The sequence below is a fragment of the Tympanuchus pallidicinctus genome, unplaced genomic scaffold (assembly GCF_026119805.1).
Source record: "Tympanuchus pallidicinctus isolate F22 unplaced genomic scaffold, pur_lepc_1.0 scaffold15, whole genome shotgun sequence".
Lineage (NCBI taxonomy): Eukaryota > Metazoa > Chordata > Aves > Galliformes > Phasianidae > Tympanuchus > Tympanuchus pallidicinctus.
The window spans coordinates 9,887,235-9,913,720 of record NW_026294669.1 but is presented as its reverse complement, the minus strand read 5'-3'; the positions used below and the strand labels follow the sequence as shown (position 1 = coordinate 9,913,720).

The following is a 26,486-nucleotide window of genomic DNA, read 5'->3' as shown; positions in this document are numbered from 1 at the left end:
ATCTGTTCAGGTATCCACACATACAGAGATTTGCAGCTTGGCCATCAAGAGAAAAGCTTGAAAAAAAAACCCCACCAAATAAATCATGGGTCAAAGTTTTGAGAAGACTCCCCTAAAAGCTACTTGCCCACAATTCTGAATCATGAGAGAAATTTTTGTTGACCTGAACTCCCATTACCACACTTTTCAACATAATCATACAAACAAGCTGCTACCTTTTCAAGTTATGTAAATTCCCAACACACAAAATGAAAATTGAAGGATATTGAGGGGTTAATGACTTCCCTACAGACTAAGCAGCACACTTGCAGCAAATTTAAGCACAACTACAGTGAATTATTCACAGTTGCACCAGTTCCCCATTGTAAATGCTGTGACGATAGAAAATTCATTGTGGAAACCTCATTTTCACATGCTACCTCTGCTTTAAGAAGCCTCTATCTACAGAGGCAGGTCATTTCTGAGATGGAAACAGCGAGAAGGAAACTGCCTTGTTCCCTGCATGCAAGTTCACCAACACCGAGATCCTTCCTGCTGGCTGACTGGCCTTCAAAATAGCTTTTTTACACCAAAAGGCAGATCCTTTTGTTCTGTACCCAACCTAAACTGATTTAGCTAAGAACCAGGCCGATATATTGTATTCTCTCTATATTGTCAACGAGAGATTGCCCTTCCAAGCTCAAACAGGAAGCCTGAGATACTGTTTTCATCACTGCTTTCTTTCTAAGGTCAGCATCCACATGTATTTACAATAGTACTTATGAAAAAGTACCAAAATTTGTCACAAAGCACCCATTTTTCTAAAAGCTTCATCACAATCGTCTGAACCTCAGGCTCAGATGTTTCACATCCAAGTTTGGAAGCTTCTCTGTGCACTGTGTAAACTACCACGAGCCAGCGTGTATGCAGAAGGCTGGTGTACTAAATGTGCTGCCCATGGATCACATAAATGTTTTTTGAAAGCATGGCATTTGAGTGCAAGCATACAATGTGAAAGAACTGATACAGCATTTTGTGCATATAAAAGAAAAAAAGAAAAAAGACCTTTCCAGGGCAATAATATGTCAGTTCTTTACCCAGATGTTTACGAGCCTGGTACACAAGTAGGATCTGTGTTTGGATATCATTCAGTTCAGACAGAAAGTTGACGGGCTCCCGACACAGTATATCATCAGCTGATTAATAAAAAAATCTTTACAGTACTCAAAAACCATTCTCTTCCCCTCAAGAAGTTTATCTTGAACGATTTTCTACATGTGTTCCTCGGCACACCAAAAAAGGTCAGGAAAATATCCCACTGCAGTTTGGTATTTCCTGACAGTAGAAGAGAACTAATTAGCAGCAGAAAACAGAGCAGAAGCAGCTGATCCTATTTTCTTTTAAACTGAAAGAAACATGGAATATTTGAAGCCATTCACTCACATTATTACAAAAAATTACAAATAAATCTCAGTTAGCTGAAATGCAAAATCGGTCACTGTTCCCTTTGGCAGTTCCTTGGCTGAGTGCTGTCTGCTGCCTCGGGGTATGGTGGGAGTACAAGGGCTCCTAATCCCACGTCTGCCAGACCAAAGTGAATTGGACAGTCAATTCCAAAATCACAAAGCTTGAAGGAACACAAGTGAAGGAATGTGCTGTCAGTGCACCATGTAGCACAGCTGGCAAAAAGAGGCCACTTGTGCAGGATGGCAGGCTATGAAAGAAACAGCAAGAACTTTGCAAGAAAGAGTAACATATTAAGCCAGATGAACATACAGTATTGTAAAATCGAAATCAGGTTCAGTGCTCATAAGTCTCAACCTTCTATATATTAAACAAAAAAAAAATAATTATAGATAGGTTGGAGATTTGCTATACAGGACATAATTATAGCAGCTCACCAACCAGGGTCTACTGTGCAGCATACAATAATGCCACTACATTACCAGAAAAATGGAAAGCTTAATGGGTGTGAACAGACTGCTGACAGTAGGATCTTCCTCTTGCTAAATGCGAGTTTAACTGTGGTTTCACATTATTAAAGTAGCTGAAGAAGTTTCTATAAAAACACCTTCTGTGGCTACATGCATATCTCCTGTTGATGAAACCTGCTGGAATACCTGCAGATGAAGTCTTTCACATGTCTGATAACAAAACCCTTACCAACACAAATCAGTTCTCCTGCTTCCCTAACAAGAGCAAGACCCAGCTTGTGCTCCCAGAAAACCATGGGCTCCATGCTGATGAAGGAACAGAATTGGCACTGCTCTATTTTAATGAATGGAATAAACACCTTTTTCTCTGAATTCAGTGTCCATGTTACTGAGATTCATGTAATGCCCTTTTGGAATTCCATCACCTGAAAATCTGATGAGTAGATTTGTCTCCTGTATTCATTCAATGCACCATTTTTGGTTTGTTTTAGTAAAGATACATTCTTGGGCATCTATTATTTTTAATTATCAAAAGAACTGGGTTGAGCAGCAGGTAGGCAGACAACAAAAAGCAGAAGGCTGTAATTTCAAACTCCACTGTTACAATAATAATTGTTCTGTTTTATAATAAGCACTAAATATAATTTTGACTAAAGAGGGAAGGAGGGAAAGTTACTACTAAGAATCTATCTGTGGGCCTCCTCATCTAGATAGCAGCAATGCATGTGAACTGTCTGAATCAAATGAATGGCAAATGAGTGAGAAATCTCAGTTCACAATTCATAGAATCACAGAATCACTGAGGTTAGAAAAGACCTCTAAGACCATCAAGTCTTTTAGCTTTCTAGAGCTGAGGTGACACTGATGGAGGAACCCTCCAAGGCCTTGCACTTTTAAATTGCAGATCATGTTGAAAAACTTACTCCAGAACGAATGATAAGAAGCTGCTGAAAGCAGCTTTGGAAGAGAAGATGATTGTCAAATGGGCCTTTTTTTTCTTTCTTTTCAATTCTGTTAGGCTATTTTTAAGTAGTGACAATTTATTAATTGTTTTGAGCCCAACCTAAACACAGCTTTTTTATGGCATTCCTCACATATTTAACATAAACAACAATGTGCTGCTGGTTAGGATGGGAAGTTGTAACACTAATGGTGAAGTGTAAATTGAATGCAACTGTCCATATTCAAAAGTCTTTGAGAGCATCACTTTAAAGTCTGCTTTAAAAAAGTCTCAAGTATTTGTAATTTTCATGGGATTCAGGTTTCATTCTATTACTTATAGTCAGAAAGTTTTACAGTTTCCTAGAGTAAATGTAAATATCTGTTCATGTTAGTACTACTATATATTTCACCACGTAACCTACAGTTATACTCCTGGCCACAGAAGCAAATAGTTGCTTTGTAAACACTTCACTACCAACTCCTTTTGAAGATGAGGAGCTCCTGTCTCTTTCTGGAACATCTTATTTTCCCTTTTTATATTTTTTTCCTAAAACCATTCTTACTTATATGAAAAATGTCTGTTTACTCTTTTATACAGAAGAATATAATATTGATATAATATTAAATTACTGTTTTTCCTGCTCTTTTCCCCATGCCATACTGAAGTAGACAGAAAAGTTATTACCTAATCTTCTTGCAAGTCCGAAGTCAATGAGTTTAATACTTGTACCAGTCTTGTTGACACACATAATATTTTCTGGCTTCAAATCCAAATGGACAATACCCTGCTTATGGATGTACTCAACTCCTGCTGAAATCTGTCTCATATATTTAATGCATTCTCTCTCTGTCAGTTCAAAGTCTTCATCAATGATTCGTTCAAAGAGTTCTCCTCCTGAAACCCTATGAAAGACAAAGAAAAAAAAAGAAAAGGACTTCTGTAGCCTTTTCATTTCCTTCACACAAATGCAAATAATTAAAGCATTCCTTCAGGATGCAATCCGTATTTTTTTCATAGCATTACCTGAACACACAACTGTTACACAGGAAGACTCACCTCTCGTGTATAGCATAAGACAATAGGTTTTGCTATTCTGAAGTCTTTTTTTTCCCAGGTCAGGACTGTGAAACAGCCACATTATTGTCCCAGCCCGCAAGGAGATAGCTGGGTTTACATCTTGCCTCTAGCATGCAGCCTCTTGCACCAGGCCCTAAGGTGTGTGCAAAGTGGTTGCCACCCAACTGACATAATTATTACTTGTAATATAAATTACTGCTTGTAATACCATCCCATACTCCAAACTTATGCTTCTCACTGCTCCCATTTCTACACAAGTGCAGATAATATCTTTTAGAAATAAAGTAAACTACAGTATAGGATATGAGGAGAAAAAAGTGTGGATCAAGAGTGTGATATCAAAGTATAGGATGGGTTGCAGAAAAGGAAAACAAAACTTCTAGTGATTAACAAAAAGGAGTTTGGGAAGAAGAGACACAGAGGGTGCCAAAGAATGTCTGACTAGGGAAGAATTAAAATGATATGGTTAATTGGAATGCAAAGCTCAAAGGGTAAATAACTGACCCAAGTGAGCTCAGTGGGAATTTCCCCTTAGCTATGGCAGGGCAAGGATATATCCCACAACTCTTTCAGTGCAGGTATTTCCAGCTGAGCCATTGTAACACTCCTTGTAAGTCAACTCCATGTTTATGCTCATTTAAGATGTTAAATAAGAGGTCTTCACAGGGTAGAAACTCAGAACTGTTTGTGGAATGAAAGTGGCACATTTCACCCAGATTTAGTGAAACAAAATGCAAGGGCATTTTTATTTATTTATTTATTTTTAATTCTGAGTAATCACTCCACTGGTTCATCATCTGCTCATGTCCAAAGATGGGAAATACTTTTTTTTTTATTTTTATGAAGACAAATGACCCACACAGAATAGAGCAAATGCTGCAGAGCAGCTTTGCTATTAGAAATCAGTTCTAGTTGAAACATTCCATGGTCTTTATATGGCTTAATACTTTGCAACATTCATGCTTATTGCCAAATGTAATTCCATGTTTCAGTTACAGAAAGAAAACACATACGTAAAAAATGGCTTTGCAGTGTTTGCAGATTGTCAGATACATACTTATGTCCTAAACTGAAACTGAAACATCTGGAGTTCTGGACACATGTGTTACTTTGGCTATAATATTTTAGAAGATATATAATCAGAAATGCCACTGCAGTTTCTACTAATATGGAAATTAAAAAGAACAGCATATGCTTCACAAACAGGGTTACACTGGATTACAGCACATTTGTAACATGAGGTGTTTGTGAAAACATCTGCTTGCAAAATGCTGATAACTGGAGCACTCTGCAATTCCACACGGTAACTATCCTGACACTGAAAAAGTAAAGGTTCCTTTTTGACTATTAACATGAGTAACAATCACTTCTTTTTAACAGAAAGCTGTCATACTTTTCAGATCCCTAAAATGAAATTTTTCCAGAAGTTGTGCCATTGCCTCAAGTGTCACTTTATCATATTATTTGGAAATGAGTTACAGTTAATGCATCTGCACATTGCTTTTCCTTTAGAACCTCTAGACACCATGGTAACATCATTACATTAAACTTCAAGTGCGTGAACAGAATATATGTTTTTCCATTTATGTCCTGATGGAAATCCAGTTTAATTTTTCATGGGTTAGGAAGCTGAACTGAACCAAAGCAGACAAGGTCCTGCACACACACAGCAGTAGCAGCTTCCTTCACACAGCTGCATCAGAATCTGTCTGATCAGGTCAGCGTGAGGAAAATACTCTTCTCTACAGAGGCACAGAACACACATTTAGAAGTGTTTGATTTTGTGAGTAAGACTTTGTCATGGAGGAACAGTAAGAAGAATCTATGTTGGAACTGTCCGGGCAAATACTTCCTACACTGTAATACATCTCCCTTTGAAACAACGACCTTGTGCCAGCTTTAATCACACCAAGTGGGGACACGCAAAGGTTATGGCTGCGATTCTGCTTTAATAATTTTGATTTTCAACACAATAATCTTATTATCCATGTCAAAATAAACTATCTGAAGTATGCAAAAAAGGCACTTGAAGGCACTCAGCTCCCAGTGCTGAATGCCATTTACCACATGCTACTGGTTTCTCATGTTCGTTTTCCACTGAGATACTTATTTTGGAAGAAGTACTTTCTTTATATACAACAAGGAAATGCCTGAGATTGCACATGAGTTCCAGCAGACAGAAAGGATGATTTTCAGAGAAGAATTGATTGATTTCATTTGCTGTAATAGTTGACTCATAATGAGTCATCAAAAAAATCTAAATTTATTATAGATGTAACACTATGGAAATTTTCATGTGAGGCTTCAAAACCACTGTAGCCATCCATCCCAAACTAAAATCTCATCATAATTAGACTGGTCAGCAAAACTAGTTTACATTGGTGTTTTTGTATATTTTTTTATAACCTCCTTTTGTTGCCAGAGGGGAACTAATGGAGTGTAAAGCCATATGCAATTCAAACCTCTTTATACATTTTGTTGTTTTCCATTAGGCCTGCCAGCTCCCAGTTCCAAGCTAAGTAGGGCTCCCTTCTCTTACCATCATCAGCCCGTTCAACTGAATCTAAAAATAAAAGCACTGTCTTGCACACAAGTACTAAGGTTGTATAACGGACTTCCAGCCTCTGAAATATGCCAATGCAATAGCAGCTTTTACATCATTGAGACAAGTGCCAAGGAAGCAAATATAGATAAAGTCTCTTTTGCTCCTAACAATTTATATCTTGTTCAGCAGTCCCAGCCAGCAAGGAACCTGCTTCTCCTTGCAGCAGACAGCACGTGGATGTGCAGCTGTCTGCCTGGAGAAGCAGCATGGTGGCTGATGTAACTTTTTGGAAGAACACATCAACACGGATCAGGATTTCATTTTCTTTCCAGCTGCTACTGCCACAAGTATGGGATTCACACTAAGCAGGTGTGCTATGCATGATGCAAACATCACGCTGGTCATGCGTGCCCATTCTTTGTATTGCTGAAGTCTGACCTTTACTTTCCACCCCACACCATGCAGGTTCTTACAATGAATTCTGCTGCATGAACATGTTCTCAGCTTTCACTCTTTCTGAAGAAAAAAGTGTCTGCTGTCCTCACACCCCTAATTCCCACCCCACTGAGAAGCTCTATAGCACTGTGCTTATCTGTGGACATTTTTTGGATGGTGCTCTGTTACAAATAAATATTTTACAATCAGTATTTATGTTGTTGCAGGAAAAACACATCAGACAAAACCCTTAAGATATCTTAAAAATCTCAAAATCGGATATGAAGACTAAAGTACTCCCAATGCCTCTTGGTACTATAAATTTGCCTAGGTGAGTTTGTCATGTAAACCCAAATATTTTGTTAGAATATAGCTCTGAAATTTGCATTTTCAAGCATATTTTTCCCCTCTAACAGCATGTTATGAACTAATATTCAGTTCTTTGTAAGAGACAATTGGTCAGTGAAACTTGTGAGATTGACACAAACTTCTTCACTACCTGTTTAGAACTGCCTGAAGAAAGATATTTTTCTACTTCTTAAGCATCTTTTGGTTCTAAATGTGAGACTGAATTACAGTTAACTTTTCTTCTCTCCTGTCCTAAGCTGGCAATAGAAGAGTGAGCTGCAGAAAAGCACCACACACACTGGACCAAAAACAAACTTGATAAAGGCTGCAATGCATCTTCACTGTTTTTGTGGAGTTACTTCACATCTTAAATGATTTAGATAAATGATCAGAAAAGTTTCTGAGGTCTGAAAACCCACTTTTGACAGTCTCCCATGTCTAGATATGTTGCTACTTTGTATGCATAATTAATTTCAATGTTACTAACTTTGTTAGTACAATCTGTGATTCTATGATCTGCTTTATACTTACATTTCCAATACCATAACGATGTTGGCTTTTTCTTCAAAGGCATCTACGCATTGCACGAGCTTTGGGTGATGTAGACAGTTCATGATGCTGATTTCATCCCTTATGTTTTCTTTTTCCTTTGCAGAATATGCTTTGAAAAATTTTCCTGCCCACACTTTTCCAGTCTTCTTTTCAACAAGCCTAAAGACTTGTCCAAATTTCCCCCTGAAAATATACAACTATTTCCATAAAATGTTTTCACAACGTGTTGTCCACCATGACCAGTAACATTTTACAAAATATTCCTGTGCAACCACATCCGTCTGAAATAAAAAAGTACTGCCATATCAGGTACTCTTCCATACTGATTTTATGGAAAATAACCTACGAGACATTTTGATGAGTACCATATTTAGAGAGACTCCAGTTATACAGTTCTTTCATACAAGAAGTTTTAAAAAATGGATGCCTAAAACCAGGCTTTCATTCACGTGACTCTAGTTCTTCTGCACAACTTTTTCTGCAAGTCATACATCTCTGCAGGGTAGCAGAGAGGAAACACCTCAGCTATGATATGACATTTCAAGATGAAGGTGAAATTAGAATTTGAATGTAAGGGTCTCAAGTACTTTTGATTCACTTTGTTGCATAAGCACAATCGCACCTATGTGATACACTTAACAATTAGAAGTGACAGATCTGTTAAGTGAAGCATACAACATCCCTGGCCTTCAGCACCATCAGCAGCACAAATTGCTCAAAGATTACCATGGCATGCAATTCACATAGCCATGAATTTGAGCACTGAGAAACGCAGCCAGGCTAATCACTGACCTTCACTGAGCAATTCTATTAATGCTCTTGGGATTACGACCACTGTCAGCAGAGATCCTAGCCTGTGGGCAGGATAATCTTGTTACCACTAATGGGTATAATGGAAATGCAAGTGCACAGTGTGTTCTTCTTTTCTCAGCTAGACTTCAGAGCATTGAACAATGAACGAATCCTCTCATTTTATTCATACTTGTGCCCAATTTCCCTTGCAAGAAATGCATGTAATGTCTATTAAAAATATCAATTAATAGAAATAAAGGGTCTTTATGTATTGGAGGTTTACATATATTAGAATCTATTTTTACAGCAACAGACAAGCCTTGCTGGAGTGCTAGGAGTGCAAGACACTGTCAGAGTGAGAGTGCCTGAACTTTATAATTGCCTCATAGCTTGGAAAACAAGGTGTCTTCAAAGGCACGACAAAGTACTTACGATCCCAGTCTTTCTTCAATATTATAGACATCTGAAACCTTCTGTTCGGTGTTGATAGTAACTGTCCGATAGTTGACCTCTGTTTCTTTCCCTTCTACAAACAAGGATTAGGGACCATGATTAAAACTTCCATAAAACATGAATTAAAATTACAACTTTTCATTTGTTCTGATTAAAATATGAAATTCTTACCATCGTCAGATAGCTCTGCTTCCTCCTCTTTAAGTTCTTCTGTGAAGAGAATAAAGACATGAATAGCTCGTTAAATAGGGTATGGTACTTAAAAACAATGCCCATGTTATTCACATTAACATGTATAACTGGTAAACTCTATGGCTAAGCATCAAAAACAGTCAGGGAATTAACTTCACAATAAAAAACTCTTCGCCACTCCTTCATTTCTACTCATTACATAGTCAGAATCTAGTCATTGTTTCTTGATAAATAAAGTTCACGTGTTTTGCAGTGCTTGGCTTTTTACTTCCCTACTAGAAACATGAGCATTCTGAATCAATTCACAGTCACCTAATAAATTGCTTTAGGAATGCCTTAGTGAAATAGAAAATAAATTAAATATATTAAAATCGAAAACTACTCTTCTGATTTGATGACAAATCCTGTTCTGGCTTTTTAAAGCAATTTTGTCATTGCAAGACCAAGAGCAAAGCACGGTCGTACACAGAATGATTTCCTGCAGAGCTCCAGACACATTTTTCAGACTCAAGACAACTAGAAAATTTGGAGAGCGTGCACCTTCCTGAGTATGACTGAGCTTTGAAATTGATGGTATCCAAATGTTCTGCAGGACCCAAAGGCAGGCAAAGATGTTAGCAAGCTCAATGGCACAAGACAGTGAAAACTGGCCTGAGTGTCCCAGTTTTCAATTCTTGTGTACTTGAACTGCCAGTAGGTTTTTATGTTATTTCTTGTGTTGCCTGCAAGAATGAAGCAAAGGGGCCATTGCTGGAATGCTGTTATATATTACGTACACTGCTTGGACTTGTTCCTAAGACCTGTGGCTATGACCAGCAATTTGAGCAACTGCAAAGACAGTTCCAGAAACCTGAACAACTCTCCCTGTAATTGACTAAGCTGCAGTTTTTCATTGTAGAGTGCAAGCCTAACCAAGTGATTTATCCCCACTGTGTCAACTAATTTATGTTATGAAACATTAGTGTGATACCCTGTATGCCATCATGAACTTCAGAATATAGAGCTAGGTGCAGTAGGTGACCAGAAAACAACAGAAAGACAGGGTGAAGGGGGCACAGAAATTGGTCTGAGATGGGCATCACCTATCTAACATATAAGGCTGCATCTGTACTTTGGTGGCAAAGTCAATCAGGTCTACAATCTGTTCCTAAAGCCCTCCTCTCTTTTTGCAGGATTTGCAATCCCTTGTATGTCCCAGCACAGAGTAGCTGCTTTGCAGTCATTTACCAGAAGAGCAGGGAGGGAAGCAAGCCCTCCCTATGCATGGGTAGCTGTCCTCAGATCTTCCTCAGCTAGAAACCACACTTACAGAGAGCACATCACATTTTCCTCCCCTTTTAAGGGCTGTATAAGGGAGCTGATCCCAACCTTGCTGCCAGCCGTTAGCGTATGCCAAATAGTGATTAGACAGACAAAGAAGTCAGTTCCCTGTTCTGAAGCGACACGATATTGAAGACATGAACTGGAAACATTTTGGTCCCCCAGTGGAAGCCTAAATTAAATAAATAGAATATATCTGAGCTCGGTAAGCTCTGAGTAGCTGTGCTAGAAACCTTCCCAATGGCACCAGTTTTCCTCAAACATGGCAATGTCTACTTCAATATGTTCTGACTTTCAACTTTATTTTAAAGCTGCTTTCTTGAAATTAAGGGTGAAGAGTTACCCACACATTTCTTCACTAGGATTTTGTTGGGATTGTTGATATGTACCAGCCACCTCAGTGTGAAAATTAGTAATCACTCTTTCTGACAGTAATGGAAAATCCCCTGTTACTCAGCTAAGTGTTTACATAGATGACAATTTAATGTCCTGACTTTCAGAGTTGCTGAACACATGCATTTTCCACTGCCTCTAATTAAAGCTATACTCATGCACTTGAAAAATCACGCTCTATATGACTTGTCCTTTCTTCATGCTAGCTGCAGCATCGAGAACAAAAAAACAAGAAGCTCTGGAATTGAGAACACAAAGACAACCCACCCTCCTACAAACAAATTGCAATTTCTTCTCACCCAAAGAAACATTTTGCTATTAAAAATATTTATCACAATAATTTGCACACTCTATCGGCTCTTTGTTATTAAATCTATGTATAAAAACTGTTGGTCTTAAAAAATAGCTTGTTTGCTTTGGTCCAGTATGCTTGGTCTCAGGAAAAGTCACGTCCCCAGTTCTAAAAGATGTTTGCCCTGCAACTAAAGAAAGAGGGCATTCAAACACAGGGAAATGTACTATGAAGTGTTAATAATATCTCACTTTCTTTCAATTTTATTGCTACTCTTAATGGTATTTTTCCCTCTTTGAAGAGAATCTGCATCCTGATTTACATCAGATTCTAAATCTTTTTAATAGAGGAAAGTAATTTCTCAGAAAGCATCCAAGTCAGCACTCAAAGAGGAACACAATCTATTTTGTTTAGAAGTGCCTACTGAGAGGCTTACAGAGCTTTCTGGCGCTGCGCCACCTTGCTATCATTTTTCCTTTCTGCGGCAATGGAAGATATCATCACAAGGATTATCTGAGACACTCAAAACTCCAATGCTCTGCATACACAAGTAAGGAAGGAGAGATACAACACGTTGGCCAAGCCTTAAAGACTGGAAATACGGAAAAAAAACATCATTTTGGTATACAGTTCTGGGATTTCCAGTGTGGTAGGGGTATAGGTGTGATTCTTGCACAGTAGGTACTTGTGGAAATCTACATACAATATCTATTTTGTAAAAAATAATGTTGATTTTTTTATGTGTGTTCAAAATATTTGTACAAGTTTCAGAATAATTTCTAAAATGCACCAGCTCTTCCCATTAGCCCTTTGAGGCAAACAGTAAGAGTCAAGAGATAGTAAACAGTATTTTTACACTTCTATCTAAGTGGAATCAAAAATATTGTTAGCACCCACACAACACTGCAAACTCAACATGCTAAGTAGGATACAAGTGTTGAATTCACAAAATCAAGAGTATTAGGAGCAACAGGACAGAAGGCGCTCTACCATGCTGGCATCTGAAGCATGGCAACCACACCTAGGTATGAGACACTCAGTTTCTGTTGTGTATTCAGTGCTTGGCTAGCGGCAAGCAAATTTGCTTTTTCCCAAAGCAAATTTCTTAAAAGTTCTCTTTAAAACTCACCTTCTTGTTTCTCTCCAACTTTTACCACCTCAGATTCCTGACTGGGCTCACTGATGCCATACACGTTAGCAGCTCGTACACGGAATTTGTACTCCCGGTCAGCCTGCAGGTCCTGCACATTGAAAGACGTGCTGCGGCAGGTAGTGAGGTCTGTCCATTTGTTATCCACTGAGTTCCAGATCTCCACAGTGTAGGACTGCACCGCGCTTCCACCATCGTAAGAGGAGCCGTACCATGAAAGAGTGAGGGAGGAACTCCGTATGTCTGATGCACAAGGTGTTCCAGCAGGCGGGTCTGGTTTATCTGTAAAAACATATACACAGAGCACGTTCGATGCAATTGTACGTGTAAGAGGCAGGACTTCTGTAGGGGATTACTGGCGCCTCCATGTCATTTCTCTGCTTCACATGTTTGTATTAGAGTAAGGAAACAGCTGCAACACAGTCAAACATAGAAACCTGAACAAGCAAATAAGTGCCAGTCCCATTTGGGTCTCAGCATGGGCTGTTCAGTCCCTGGGAGTCTAGCTAAGCCATGCTGAAGCCTAACGCCCCTCACAGCTATCATTACAGGAACTACTGAGACTAAAACCAGTCACAGATATGCCCCCATGTACTGAAAGAAAACCTCCCTCACAGACCTTGAAGGATGATGTCTGCCAATAATTTATTGAACTTCTTTGCCTGTGAGCAGATTTCAGAAGCTCAGTGTGCTTTTTGTTGGAAAGAAATTCAACTTACGCTGCATTATTTAAATATTGAGACTTTCAGATCACGTACATTTTGGAAACTACTGGGGAAGGAGAACACAGAAACTTCAAACTGCTTTTCCTAACTTAGAGACTTATTCAGATATTCCTTATTTGCATGGCTAGAGCCAATATCACTAGAACATGGTGTGCAGATGAGCAACCAGCTATGCAGGAGTGTGACAATACAAAAACCTTGAAGTTATACAACTTTTTCAAAATTAAGTTTAATCATTAACTATTTATTGAAATGAATTTTCTCCTAAAGCAAAAAAAAAAAAAAAAAAAAAAAAAAAAGCCAACTTCTTCAAAAAATAACTGATTAAAACAAGGGTTATGGAAGTTAAGCACTTTGAAAGACTTAAGAGGAACAAAATATCTTCTCTGGGAATAATCCTCTCAGAAGTAATCTAGCAAAACCTACAAAATAATGATGATGTTGATCTGGGTGAACTAGTGGACTAAGGCTGAATGAAAAATCATGGGATGGGATAAAATGACAGAAGATAAAAATAAAAAGATAGTGTTATATTTCGAATAGCAGTTGCAATGGATGCTGACTGATAAAATACCATTCCCTTTTGCTGGTAAAACTGCCAATGGACATTATAACATTTTCCTTCAGAGGCAGAGCTGCCAAACCAGCCAAAAAATACAGCTAATTTTCTTAGCAGTAAAAACATCAAAATACTGGTGAAATTGATGCGCACTTTGATAAAACATTAACGTGGTGGACTATATCAGTTATCTCTCCATACTGAAATTATCATTCTTAGGAAAATGACTGAGCAGACAGAAGTGGCCACAGTTTGCCACAACCATGCCTTTGGTTCTGGGACTGAAAGACCTCTCTGACTCCTGTGGTTTTGCTCACAGAGAAGGAAAATAAGATAGTCTAATCTGATCAAGACAGTTAAACATCATTTCACTGACTGGAACAGGGCCATCCCTTTTCTACAGAGTTCCATAGACCAGTAATTTCCCTGCAAGTCAGCTGAAGTCAGTTATCATTGGATATCCACCTTCCTCCACAGTTTATATGTACTAGGAGATGTATAAATAGAATTTTTAAGTATGCGGGAAAACATTGAGAGGTAAGAAGAGATACGAGAACCAAGGCTTTATAGATGGCTTCAACATGATAATGCCCATGTGGAAGAGAGATTGATGGCCAGAGCAGAGGTTATTTGCACTACTTTTGGCAACATGTAGAACACTGTTCCACTAAGAGTCATCATTATATGTACATCACTTGTTAAACAAAATAGAGACATGATGTCCTTAACCTCTGGAATGGCTTTTTGCCCTGCTTAGTTGTCTCATTTTACTGGCCTCACTCTCTGGCAAAACATAAAGGACTACTGACAAGTACAAATTTATAGAAGACTAGGACAGAATCAGTCTCCTGATGCCTGAAGAGAGGCAGCCCTATTCTCTGGAACAGTTCTGCCCCAGCCTCCTCAGAGTGGCAAGAAGTGAGAGTTCGGTGCTCACATTCACTATACCACCCTTTTACAGTACTGCATCAGGCTCCAGAGAAGTGCTTGCGTTGTACACATCACAGTCAACTGTTTATCACTACAAATTATTAACCATACAGAACTTGCAGGGAACAATATTGCCTGTGTCCTCTTCAAAAATCTGCTCAGAAGAATATTTGGCTGTATGTCATATTTTCTCCTATAGAATCATAACTACATCATCACAGAATGCAGATTTAAGAACTTGGTTAACGACTGACTTATCCTAAATCCAAGCAGAACAGTGCAGTTCCTGGTAGCAAGGGCAAACACTTTGAAGAAAAACCTACGCCAGTAGTGTATCACACACGAGAGACGTCTGTTTGGATTTGTCAAAGTAGCACAGGTTCTCTGACACCTGCCATGCACACAGCTGAATGTGGGCAGTAAGGGTTTATTTTAAAGAAAAGAAAAAAAAAAAGATATTGCTTGTTCCAATACTAAGACCTGTTTTAAGAGATAAGGCTAGGTTATAGAGTTCCGTACATTTGATAGCTTCTGACCACAGTTCTAAATGAATCCATATTTAGTATTACATATGTCTAATTAATTAGGTCTGGTATTAGATATGGAGATTGGCAGCCCTGCCTGTGGTAGGGGTGTTGGAGCTTGATGATCCTTAAGGCTCCTTCCTACCCAAGCCATTCTATGATTCTCAGAATCCCAAGGCACAGTTACCTTGGTGGTCTCTCTTTCCATTTCCACTTACCTGGATAATGGCAACACATTTTGTCAGCACAGTTTGCAAAAGCAAGGCTTATGCACGTGAGCACTGAGAAGAGAACATTCATGGCCAAGGGGATGTCAGCTGTCAACAAAATGCTACATAATTTTAATTTAATATCTGCCAATCTTGGGAATATTTCTACTGCAGTATTTTTTTTTTCCCCAGTAAGAAAAATAAGTGATTTTTGACTTTTGAATGAGTGAACCCTGGCTGGACTTACTCAAGCCAGAAAGATGCACTTTTGATTTGAAACTTACCATGTGCTGCTGCTTGCAGATCTGCTCAATGTATGCATATGGAGCTAGTAGCTGCTGTGGGAGATCATAAACAAGAAAGCCTAATCTTTGCTCTTTCTTAATATGACAGATGTATATATAGCATTTTAACGTTGTTAAAATTATTTTATATCAGACTGGATGGTATTCCACAGCTCTTCACATTCAGAGAATTTGCAGATGGTCTCTCCATGTGTCTGTTTTGTTTCTCAGTAGTTTATTCCATGGGGATTTTAAAGGTTACCCTTTATTCATCTGTCTGTATTGAAAGCTAGGATACTTTGCCAAACTACATTCCCTTCTGGAATATGAAATATCTATCAGCACAATTAACTGCTTCCAATAAAAATATCCAGAGATATTTTTCAGAGATTCAGATATATCCTGAGATGGGGTGTGGAGTTCCCTATTTTGTCCTTCTGTTTTGGTGCTTATTGCACCATTCATGTCCTTGAGCTGAACATCTTCACTATTTCATTTGTTTCATGTGCCGTCTTTTGCACTCGTATACATCACACTTAGGCTTATATTACAAGAACTTTACGTAGACTTCATTAGACTACAATTTTGTTCTTGCTATTCTGCATTAAACCATAGCTTCAAGTCAAAATGTGAACTAGAAACAAGTGAGTGCATTGAAAAATACACTGCTCCTTGTGAACACTTCCATAGGAAATATTGGTAGGGGGAGCTATTGATTTAAAACATCAATATCTAAATTCAGCTTCACTATTGTTTGCAGCAAAAGAAAAAATGTATGTTCTCTATCAGATGTCTTATCTATGCAAAATCAGGGACATTCCGGTCTTGGCCAGTTTGCATCATGCATATAACAACAAAACAAAGACTTAGCTATGCTTTATGGTATTCTGGATGGTGTCCATAAAATTGGCTGTACCCACAGTACTGCTGAACTTGGTAAGAACCTTAAAAACTCCACTTTCCTTTGTAGTGGACAGTACTTACACTTCTTTTACTAGGATATGTGTTCACCTTATTTGACTAATAGAATAATTGCAAAAGTGAACAAGGTAAGCTAGGGGTTAAGCAGTTACACATTAAGTGTGTCACAGGCACAAAGCTCCTCAGGTAATCGCAGGGTTGCCCTGAACTGGCTTACAAAGGCCAGCTGCAAGCAAAGGAGAAGGCCAATCAGCCAACTTGACCTCCAACCTGCCAAGGGACTGTTCTGCACAGCTGCATGGAAACTGCATACAGTCACAGTCACTAACACTGCAGGAAAGATGGAAGTAGCAGCTCCTGTGTGCTATACTCTGCACAGGAAAGTAAGAGGAGCGTGGAGGTGATGTGAAAGAGGTCATCTGCTCTCCTCCATCTGTGCTCCAGCAGCTATGCACAGATTAGAAAAGAAGCTACTTTGCAGCCAAAGGAGACATAAATTACTGCTAATCCAGAGCAAGAAGGGGAAGTGAGGAGGTCAGATTCACTTTATTCTCTGTGACACTCTTTCCTCAGGGTAGAAGGTAAAGTCACAAGCTGGCCTCACATGAAATGTATAAGCCACATTTAAGAACATGCTGGGATTGAAACAAGCACTTATCTACTCCCAGATTGAATTTTGCTGCACTCCTTCCTCAGATTCTCAGAAATACTTTGGTAAATGGTTTGAATATATATTCTGCAGTAACCTTTAATTATTTTTTATTTGTATACACTGAAAAGCATAAAGCATGTGCGTGCACAACATTTATCATAGTACCAAACTCAACTCAAAGTCCTTGTCTTTTTTAGTGGTCTACAAACCCAAATTCCTCCTCCTAAGGAACTTTCTCTCTTCCTGTATGGAGGCAAACCCCAGCTCATACAGTGCACCCGCATAACATGAAACTGTGCCACCCAGATTCTCACTGACTTCTCAACACTGCTCAATTTACAGAGCCTGCAGAACAAGTACCACTCCAGGAGACCAAAAAAGGCAGTGTTCTCCTTATCTAACTCAGAGTGCAGGGAAATGGCGACTGCTCTGCTGTTTGATGTGAGGGTTAGCCCAAGCCCAAGCTGAGCTCCAGGGCTTGGTGCGTATTAGGAGCTCACAGGGTTCTGCTGCTCTCTTAAGCTGTTGCAGTAGAAAACCTCTGGAAATGCAGAACAGTATAACTGCAGTCCCTGAAAAGATTAATGTTTCTTTTACTGACAGAGTAAGTCAGCACCAAAGCAATGTCTCTGAAGTAGTTTTCTTTATCTGTTCTCAAAATTCGTTTGGTTTCTTTCTAAACCCAGTTATCATATTACTGTACAATACTATTATTAGCTATTGTGATATTTGTCTGTCAGATAAAGAATAGACAGAAAGAAACAATTTAATTCCATTCCACAAGATGTTTAGCCAGAGAAGGTATTTAATATGCTGCAAAAGCCAGCTGAACACTGTCCATGCCGACAGCACTGGCAGAGACTTCATTTGAAATTCATCAGCAGGAGAAAAGCGAAACCATAAAAGGCCATAACTGAACTCTGCATTATTGCTGACAGAGCTTGGGGTCACGGCAGACTTCTCAGCTGTGCTTGGAAAACTATGCCCTGCAGATTTTTTTTTCCAAAGGAGGGAACTGGTATAAGTAGAGAGATTGCTACCCCTTTCTATACTATATTACGCAGTAATATCCTGCTGGATGTTACTGCACCACAGGTTTGACATAAACTCCCATAGAACAACACAAGGGAAGAGGAAATTTTCTCCTACTGCAGCAGACTCTGCAGCAGGAGCCAACGACCTCATGGACAAGGTCCCTTAGCTCAGGGGATTTCCACAGCTACAGCTTTGTCAGAGTTTGAAATTCTCCTCTCCTCTTTAATGCATACAGACTTGTGCTAGCCTCCATGAATTGGGGCCCTTCCCTACAGCTCTAGCTGTTATTTAAACACTGCATTTTTTAGACCTGTGGATAAAATAGGTCGTGAACACAGAAGGCCTGCAGCACTGCTCTGTGTCGTCTTTTCCCAATTTGCCAGTGGGGTGACTAAGGCATGCAGGAGTGCAATGACCTTGCCCAAGGACATGCAGGAGAATGGAACAGGGAATGAAACCAGAGCTCAGCACTCCTACGCGTATGCCCACAGCACAAGAACATCTCCTTCTGCCATGAGCCCAAGGTACAAACAAATATATCTAATGCATTCTCAGAAGCCCATTTTCTAAACCATCTGCTACGCCCCTGAGTCAACAAGCTATTCAGATTACTCATGTGCTACACATTGGGCAGCTGGTTTGATAACTGGTTGAACGAGAGCTCTGATACCTGCCTAGTGAAAAGCAAGGTGAGTTTTAAGACTTGGTGAGATGTAAGCTGATACCAAGTCTTTGCAGTGTGAGTTCAGGTCCTAGCAACACTGAGTTCATGTGCGGAACTGGAGTCATGATGAATCAATCATTTCTTGATTGAACTAAGGAATTCCTAGTATTTAACAGCAGGTAAAATACAGGAAGTTCGAGAATATTTCCTTTACTTTATTGGGAAAGAACAAGTGGAGATAAGTATGAGGAAAAAAACGAATTAGATTGTTCTGTTGGAATTTCTCCTAGCGGAAATGACATTGAAACTAGATGGGCCTTCAGAGAACAAAGGGATCAGTGTACCAGCACTGATGGATAAAGCAACATATGCTGTTTGTCCTTTATGTGCTCTAATCTTGCAGTCATAATTTAGTTTTATTGTGGCTGCAGAGTTGGGCCACCAAGCAGTAGAGGGGAGACTTGACAGTGAGAGTTACAACACTCCTGAATAACAACAGCAGAAACATAACCATCAGCAGCGTAAGACATCTCTTCCTTAACTGTCAGTCTCATTGCCCTTTAACAGAAAACTGATGACAAAAATCCTCCAGCTATCCGAAGGAACTTAAAAGGTGAAAGGTTAGAGGTCAAATCCACCCACATACTGTTAGGAAATTCATTACATTCTTGGACCCTAGATATAAACAGGGAATCACATGGCTTCCGCAAGATATAATCTGGTGCTCCTCAAAAGAGGCTGAAAAAAGTTTCAGAAGCAGTCATGTCAGTGCTTTGGAGCTGCCTTGTTTTCTGTTGAAGTTTCTATGCTTGCTTCACCAATGCCTGCACTTGCTTTGCCAGACAGGGATACACCGTTTCTGACACTACTGGATCTACTCACTGAGCAGCTAGCCCCAAGCCAGACCTCTCAGGCACTCACAGAAATGCTGATAGTGCCACTGTTAACTGATGATTATGCTACTACATTTCCTTACAGTAGAATTTAAGGGCAAAGAACTAATGCTAGTACAGCTATATTCCTTTCTGAATCAGAACTAAGTCCTTCATGTAATAATTAGTAAGTCTGCCACTATGTTCACTGACTACTGAAGTTAGTGTTAATCTTATTCTAATGGAAATTTTCAATTTAATGTTTTCATTTTTGCTTGGGAGACTGCTCACACATATTCTGCTAAAGGCATGGAAGTAAGTTTTGCCACAGAATACGATTTCTCCATCCTCACTCAAGCAGGGAATCACAGCAACACACAGAGCAGCAGGTATTAATAAAGTCATATTATACTGCTTGCACATCTGTATGGAACGTGCTTATATGTAAGTATACTTAAGTTCATGGCTTATCGCTGTTCAAACAGTGCATGAGGACACAGAGTGTACATTACGTACACAACTGCTTAGCATAATAAATATACCAGAACAATTATCTTTGAGCTTTTCAGATTGTAAAGATATTGCTCTTATTCTTTTCCATGTACCTGTCATACAGCTCACTGATCACCACCATAATTTTTATACAACTCTACAACTGAAACAGTACAAATTTAAAGGACTTAAAATACTTAGTTGATTAAATTTGTGCCCCAGGTAGGCAGTACTTGTGCTTTTAGTTCTGTATGAAAAATCTTCACCAATACCAAAAGTATTCACCAAACACTTCAATACCCCTGTATATTAGGCATGGAAACATTAAGCATTTTGCCCAAAATCATGAAAGCAGTTTACAGCACAGCTGCCAAATAGACCACTTATTCTCCTTGACAAATTCTCCTCATTAAATACTATTATTTTTTTTACTCTGTCACACTACTCAGCTAATATGAAGACCAAGTTTATTTTTCAAAAATGGCTGCAGACTGAGGCATTCCTGTCACACACCTAAAATGTTCAGAAACAGCAGTTTGATATATTTACTCAGATGCAGCCAATAAATGGCATGAAAGGAATGAATATTTCCTGCTATCACCCTAGAGTGAGGGCTCTGCCTCTCTTAAATCAGTCCTATTGTACATTCTGCACATCACTGGCTCACTTAATATAGCTTTGGCAGCAGAAGTCTGCTTTAATCTGAGACAGTGTCTGCTGTGAATCATTAGCTCAGTCCCACATCAGTATGATTTGGATTTGGAGCAGAGACATGCTGCAAAAATCCCCCTAGAGAGATGTTTCAACTAATGGAATTGCTTAATTGAGAGAGCTAATTTTGACAATAGAGAAAAACTCAACACGGGCATTTTGAGAACAGTCTGTTCTTTAAGGGCAACTTGGATGTCTTCTACTTCAGGTCTCTGAGTATTATTAGTGCTTATACAGTCACAAAGTTCCACACTGAATCAATGGTAAGCTCAAACTCTGTCCCTGTGGCTCATCATCACCTCACAGTGCCAGTCAGTTTAAAGGGTCTCCTCTAACTTAACTAAATACTTGTGCATCTGTTGTGTGGATTGGAGCAGCTTATTCTGGAGGCTGAGTTTAATGGATAAGTGGTTTGATACATAGATATGGATAACTGTTTTGATCCATGAGCTCATAGATATTAATTATAATTGCAAAAAAAAGAATTAAGAAAAAAAAATCGTTAGAACAAAGTTGGGATTCTTTCAAGTGCTTCTTTTCCCATCATACACTCCTCAGACTCCGAGCGTCAGAATCACTGCCTAGATTAGTTAAGCTTGCAGATGAAGTCTACTCTCTAGCACTAGGGCTTTCTCCATCTTAAGAATGTGGGAGTAAAGGCAAGTTTCTTCCCAGTACTTTGAACAGAGCAGAGAGTACAAAGAGGTGAGGATGAGCTTTGCTATACTAAGAGCTCTCACGTTTTGCATACTTAGAGAAGTACAGATTCCCCATTCTGACTACAACCTCGGAGAAAAGACAACACCTTCCATCATTTCAAAGTGCAGTGTGAAGGATTTTTCTCAGTAGTGAGATTCAAACTTACCTCCTTAGAAGGGAGACATTTTTACCACCCTTCCTCATGTTTTGGGGTACCCGAATTAAAGAATCTGGCCTTAAAATGCATATAGAGCAAACTAGGAGCCCTTGTCATGCTTCTGGTAGTGCTGACATCAGTGAGACATCTCAATGAAGGGCTTGGCAATTTTACAAAAGGGAATTCATTCTTGTCATCAGCCAAAATACATGTCAAACTTGAAGACATTGTAAGGATTTTTCGCTCAACTCTCCTAAAAGCATCTCTGTGAATCCCACTGTTCTCTGGCACATTTCTCACTTATGGAAAAGCAGGAGGCTGAGATGAAGCTTTATAAGGTTATAGAATTCAAAGACTTTCAAACCAATTAACTCCAACGGATATAAAACAGTGACTTATATAATGACGAGGCAAGGCTCACTTCATGACAAGATCATAGGAACTGTTGCACCAATTCAGCTAGAAAAAAATCCATCTTGCCCAATAACCTACATTTAGCAGCCTGTAGCAGCTGCCCAGGAAGGAGTAATAAAAAGAAAAATGTGAAGAGCAAATGATCTCCTGCCATACCTCTGGCTGCTAGTCAGTTGTGCCGGGGCTTAGATCACAAAAGCTGTAGCCAGAATAATATATACGATGGTTATTTGAGGACCAATCCTTCATGGCGTTTATTTTTAACCTAGCTATACTTCTGACATGTACAAGCTACTATTGGAAGGACTGATATGATTTATGTATATATCAAGCGAAAATGCTTACTTGTTTTCTATGGCATGTTGCTGGCACCTATGTGATATTTATACTCATTTATTGTTATTTTTAACTGCACCCAGTGCCGGAGATTGGGCAAAAGAAACTAAATAATCAGGTGGCCTGCGTCAAAAATATACTCAATAGAGTGCAATTGAAGATATTCTCTCTTACATAGTGGTTGTTGTAACTGGAAGTGTGATTCTACTAATTAAACTTTGCACATTGTCAATTTCACTGGATTGCTGGAATAAATTTCCAGTCCAACTTGGATTAGTGGTATTTTGCCATGGATTTCACTGAAGTCAGATTTTTACCTTTGGCATTATGCACACATTGCTTACTTACTCACTAGCCCACAATCTGTTAAGACAGCAGAGCCAATGCAGTTATGACTATGTGGTAGGATGAAGAATTGCTATTTGAATTAGAATTTGTCCAAATGCCTGGGCTCTTCCCTCCCCAAGGAAGGGGTCCTTATGTCAAGACACCTCTGAAGGCCACAAAGAACAGAGCCTATGAACAGAAGGAAGCAGACTGATGTTTAACCAGATCTCAATCTCTGCTTGTAGAAATTTCTTAGATTTGCATGGGAACCATTTGCTGCGTATCCATGTCAAGATGGGTCAATTGCCCCTTGCAAAACTCAATATCACAGCCTAGATTTCTCTGATACTCACCAGGGCAGCAGTTAAATCTCCAAACACACTGAAACTGTCTGCCAGTCTAAAATTATCTCTGTCTGTCCACAGTCTGCTACAACAAACTTGATGCTCTGAAGCTGTCATCTGATATGGCTTTTTGAAACTTTAAAATGCTCTCACTCTCATAGTTTACATGCATATTTAAGAATATATGTGTGATACAGACATCCGAATATGAAGGGCTTTATATTCAAAACAGACTGTTTCTACCCATCACTTTTTGCTTCTGTAAAACAAGTGGACAAAGGTAGGAATTGCAATTACAAGGACAAGACCTCCCTCCTCCAAGCAACCGGATGTTTTCAAGTTTCCAGTTTAAGAGAAGCCATCTCAGTCCTTCCTAAACCAGCACTTCTAAAATTTGCAGCCTGGCAAACATCTGATGTTTTTTTAAAGAATTGGTTTTTTGCTTCTTTCTTCTTAACTTATCTGATGGTTTTATTTATTTATTTTTTTGCATATCATCATATACACTATTAAACAAATACAGAGCAATGTCTAGAATAACTCTATATCATTATTACAGACTCACCAACAACAGTAAGGTTGACTTGTGCTTGTCTGCTGCCAAGTTTGTTTTCTACAACTAGCGTGTAACATCCGCAGTGTTCCTGCTTTGTCGATGATATTGTTAGCTTGCTGCTGTTTTCAGCATTCTCAATTTTGATATATTCATTTTCTTGAATCTGCCAAGTTCAAAAAGAAAAAAAAAATCTTATGGAGGAATTTCTTTATCTTCATACTTGTAAGAGCTCAAAGTACATAAAACACAAGGATAGGATAATGATGGTCATCTGGAGATAACTCTATCCAAGCAGTGAGTATGTTCAGCTGGTAAAGAATGTAGTGAACTCAAGTCATCTAGAAATGCAGTGGAATGTTACAATAGCTCCGTTCCTACAACAGAAATAAGGAGCATTGGTGCTTGTGGGACTCCACTAAAGAGCAGGGGCTTTGGTTTCTACCATCTCTTCTACAGGTTTAAAATGCACACTGTGTAATTAGCACGCAGAAAAACTTTGGTCTCACATATCTCATAGAGATCACAGTGGCACAATGGTTTAGCCCTCATCGTTCTAACTCATTTGCCATTCCAAATGTGTAAATCATCCATAGCTGTGACTTTTACCCTCTCATCTCAACGAGCCTTGTTCTGTACTTCAACATAAATCATGGTAAGTCTCATGGTTTTGAACAGTTGAAGATGTTGTTGCCTGAAATGGAGATATAATGGTAGAGCTGTGCAGAGAGAAATATAAACTGCAGATTAGCCATCATAAGGCATATTTATTTTCTGGAGAGGCAAAACTTGAAATCTCAGCTAAATACCACAGGCATATTAAGAACCAGATTTTAATTGAAACAAAGCTATCATAGCATAAATGGCCAAGGAGACTTAGATTTTAATCAGTATTAACTGGAGACATGAAAGATTATTTTAAAACTCATAATGCTGCACTGCAATTATAGAAGCTGTACCCTGTGTTCTTATGAAGCAGACAACATAATGTCAATGCCCTTCTCCCACCACTTCCTTCTTAGATAAGAGACTCTTCCAACTATTCTCAGAATTTCAATAAAAATGAAGGCTATTTAGTTTGGCATATCTTGTCACATATATTCAGAGAATCAGAAATTACAAGGCTAAAAGCAGGACTTGTTCTGCTTTCTCCTCAGCCGAGATGAAACATGCACATTGCTGTATGCCCAGAAGTATCCTCAGAAAATGGTTCCTACAGTAATTGGAATAGAAAATAATTAAATGGGATTATGTAGGATTACAGTTCAAATTACTCTGAAGGTTTTTCTTTTCCCCATGATCTTCTGATTCTACACTGGTTTGTAATGTTTTGCTTCATTAGAATTAGTTAATGAGTAAGAGAAATAAAAAAATACACTGGTTAGGTTAAGAATCTCCAACAACTGGCGGGGTAAGACAACTCATTTTAATACTTTACTAATAGAAGTGGCTTTCAGAAGCTGTCTCCGTTTTAGCTGAGTGTGGCTCCAGCATCACTCCACTAGACTGCTGTCACATACAGTTATATGGGTCATCACAAGGTGACATTTCCTTTGTTTCAGCCAATATATTCATCCAGATTATACCTGTAGGAGGCCACTGTGGCATTTTTGAACCGGAGGGAATGTGAGGAAGGAGCACGAGGGGATGAATCCCTTCTGCTTACTGCACTACACAGTGGAAGGGCTGAAATCAGAATTAACCACTCACTGGCTTTGCTCAAACAACTACAGATAGTCCCCAGGAAGACTGTAAGAACACAGCAGTGATTTTCACTCTTACAAATGGAAATGGAACAGAGTCAAAATCATCTGCATTTATAGAAAAGGAAGAAATCCAGGAGAAAAAAAACAACATGTGATGAAATATATGTGAAAAAGAAATTAAAATAATTATGCAGCAAAATACATAGCAGTTTGCTCACAATTTAATTAAAAAAGTGAAATACTGCTGCTCTCACTTATCCTCCTGCACTGTTTATGATGCTTTTTCTTTTCTATATCAATTCCTTTTCATCCTGACATTCCTGAAAAAAAATCTCATTGTAATGTACAATTTTACAAATCCTTAGATTGTCTCATAGAAAATAATTAACATATATAAGATGCATACATAAGGTATAGAGACGATTATTTTAACCATCATTTTAGAAATGAAAAAAATCACAGACTATGAAGCTGCTACAGGTATGATGAAATGCTTGTCTCTGCTTTCAATTAGATTTTCAACATAAAAATGAACTCAAAATCTATGCGAATAAGATAGTTATACTTGGTGATGAACACAGAATTGTGAATATATCAGAAACTCACCCATGAGGGGCACACTGCAGTGCCAAGACAGAGCTCAGCAAAATAAGGAATTATATACCACTTGAGGGCTATCACTGCAGAAACAAGTAAATCTTTTTTAATCTTCAATCTCAACACTAAAGAATTCGAAGGAAATTCAGGAATTCAGGAAAAAAAAAAACCAAAAACCTACACTGTATTCTTTATCCTGAAGTAAGAGGTTATTTGAGGTTAGCAAAGATGGACCTTTTGGACTAGCAGCCTGTTTTGAACTCTTTCAATGTAATGCTGACCCATCTGAATTTATAGACTAAACTTCCTTGTAGGAGGAGCTGTTTTTGTTTATGTTCTATAGAGTGCATAGTAAGTTCAGAATAAAATA

At 38.7% G+C, this 26,486-nt stretch overlaps 1 protein-coding gene across 2 annotated transcripts in view; it reads right to left on the bottom strand.

The window, feature by feature from the left end:
- The window catches only part of MYLK (myosin light chain kinase), a 176,553-nt gene that overhangs the window by 16,238 nt on the left and 133,829 nt on the right, over positions 1-26,486 (bottom strand). For both annotated transcript variants that reach the window (XM_052674486.1, XM_052674487.1), the window contains 6 exons: positions 23,826-23,979; positions 12,385-12,687; positions 9,230-9,268; positions 9,038-9,131; positions 7,793-7,996; positions 3,541-3,758 (listed from right to left, as the gene is read on the bottom strand). In XM_052674486.1, coding sequence (XP_052530446.1) covers positions 3,541-3,758; positions 7,793-7,996; positions 9,038-9,131; positions 9,230-9,268; positions 12,385-12,687; positions 23,826-23,979 — 1,012 coding nt within the window. The remainder of the gene's footprint in view (positions 1-3,540; positions 3,759-7,792; positions 7,997-9,037; positions 9,132-9,229; positions 9,269-12,384; positions 12,688-23,825; positions 23,980-26,486) is intronic.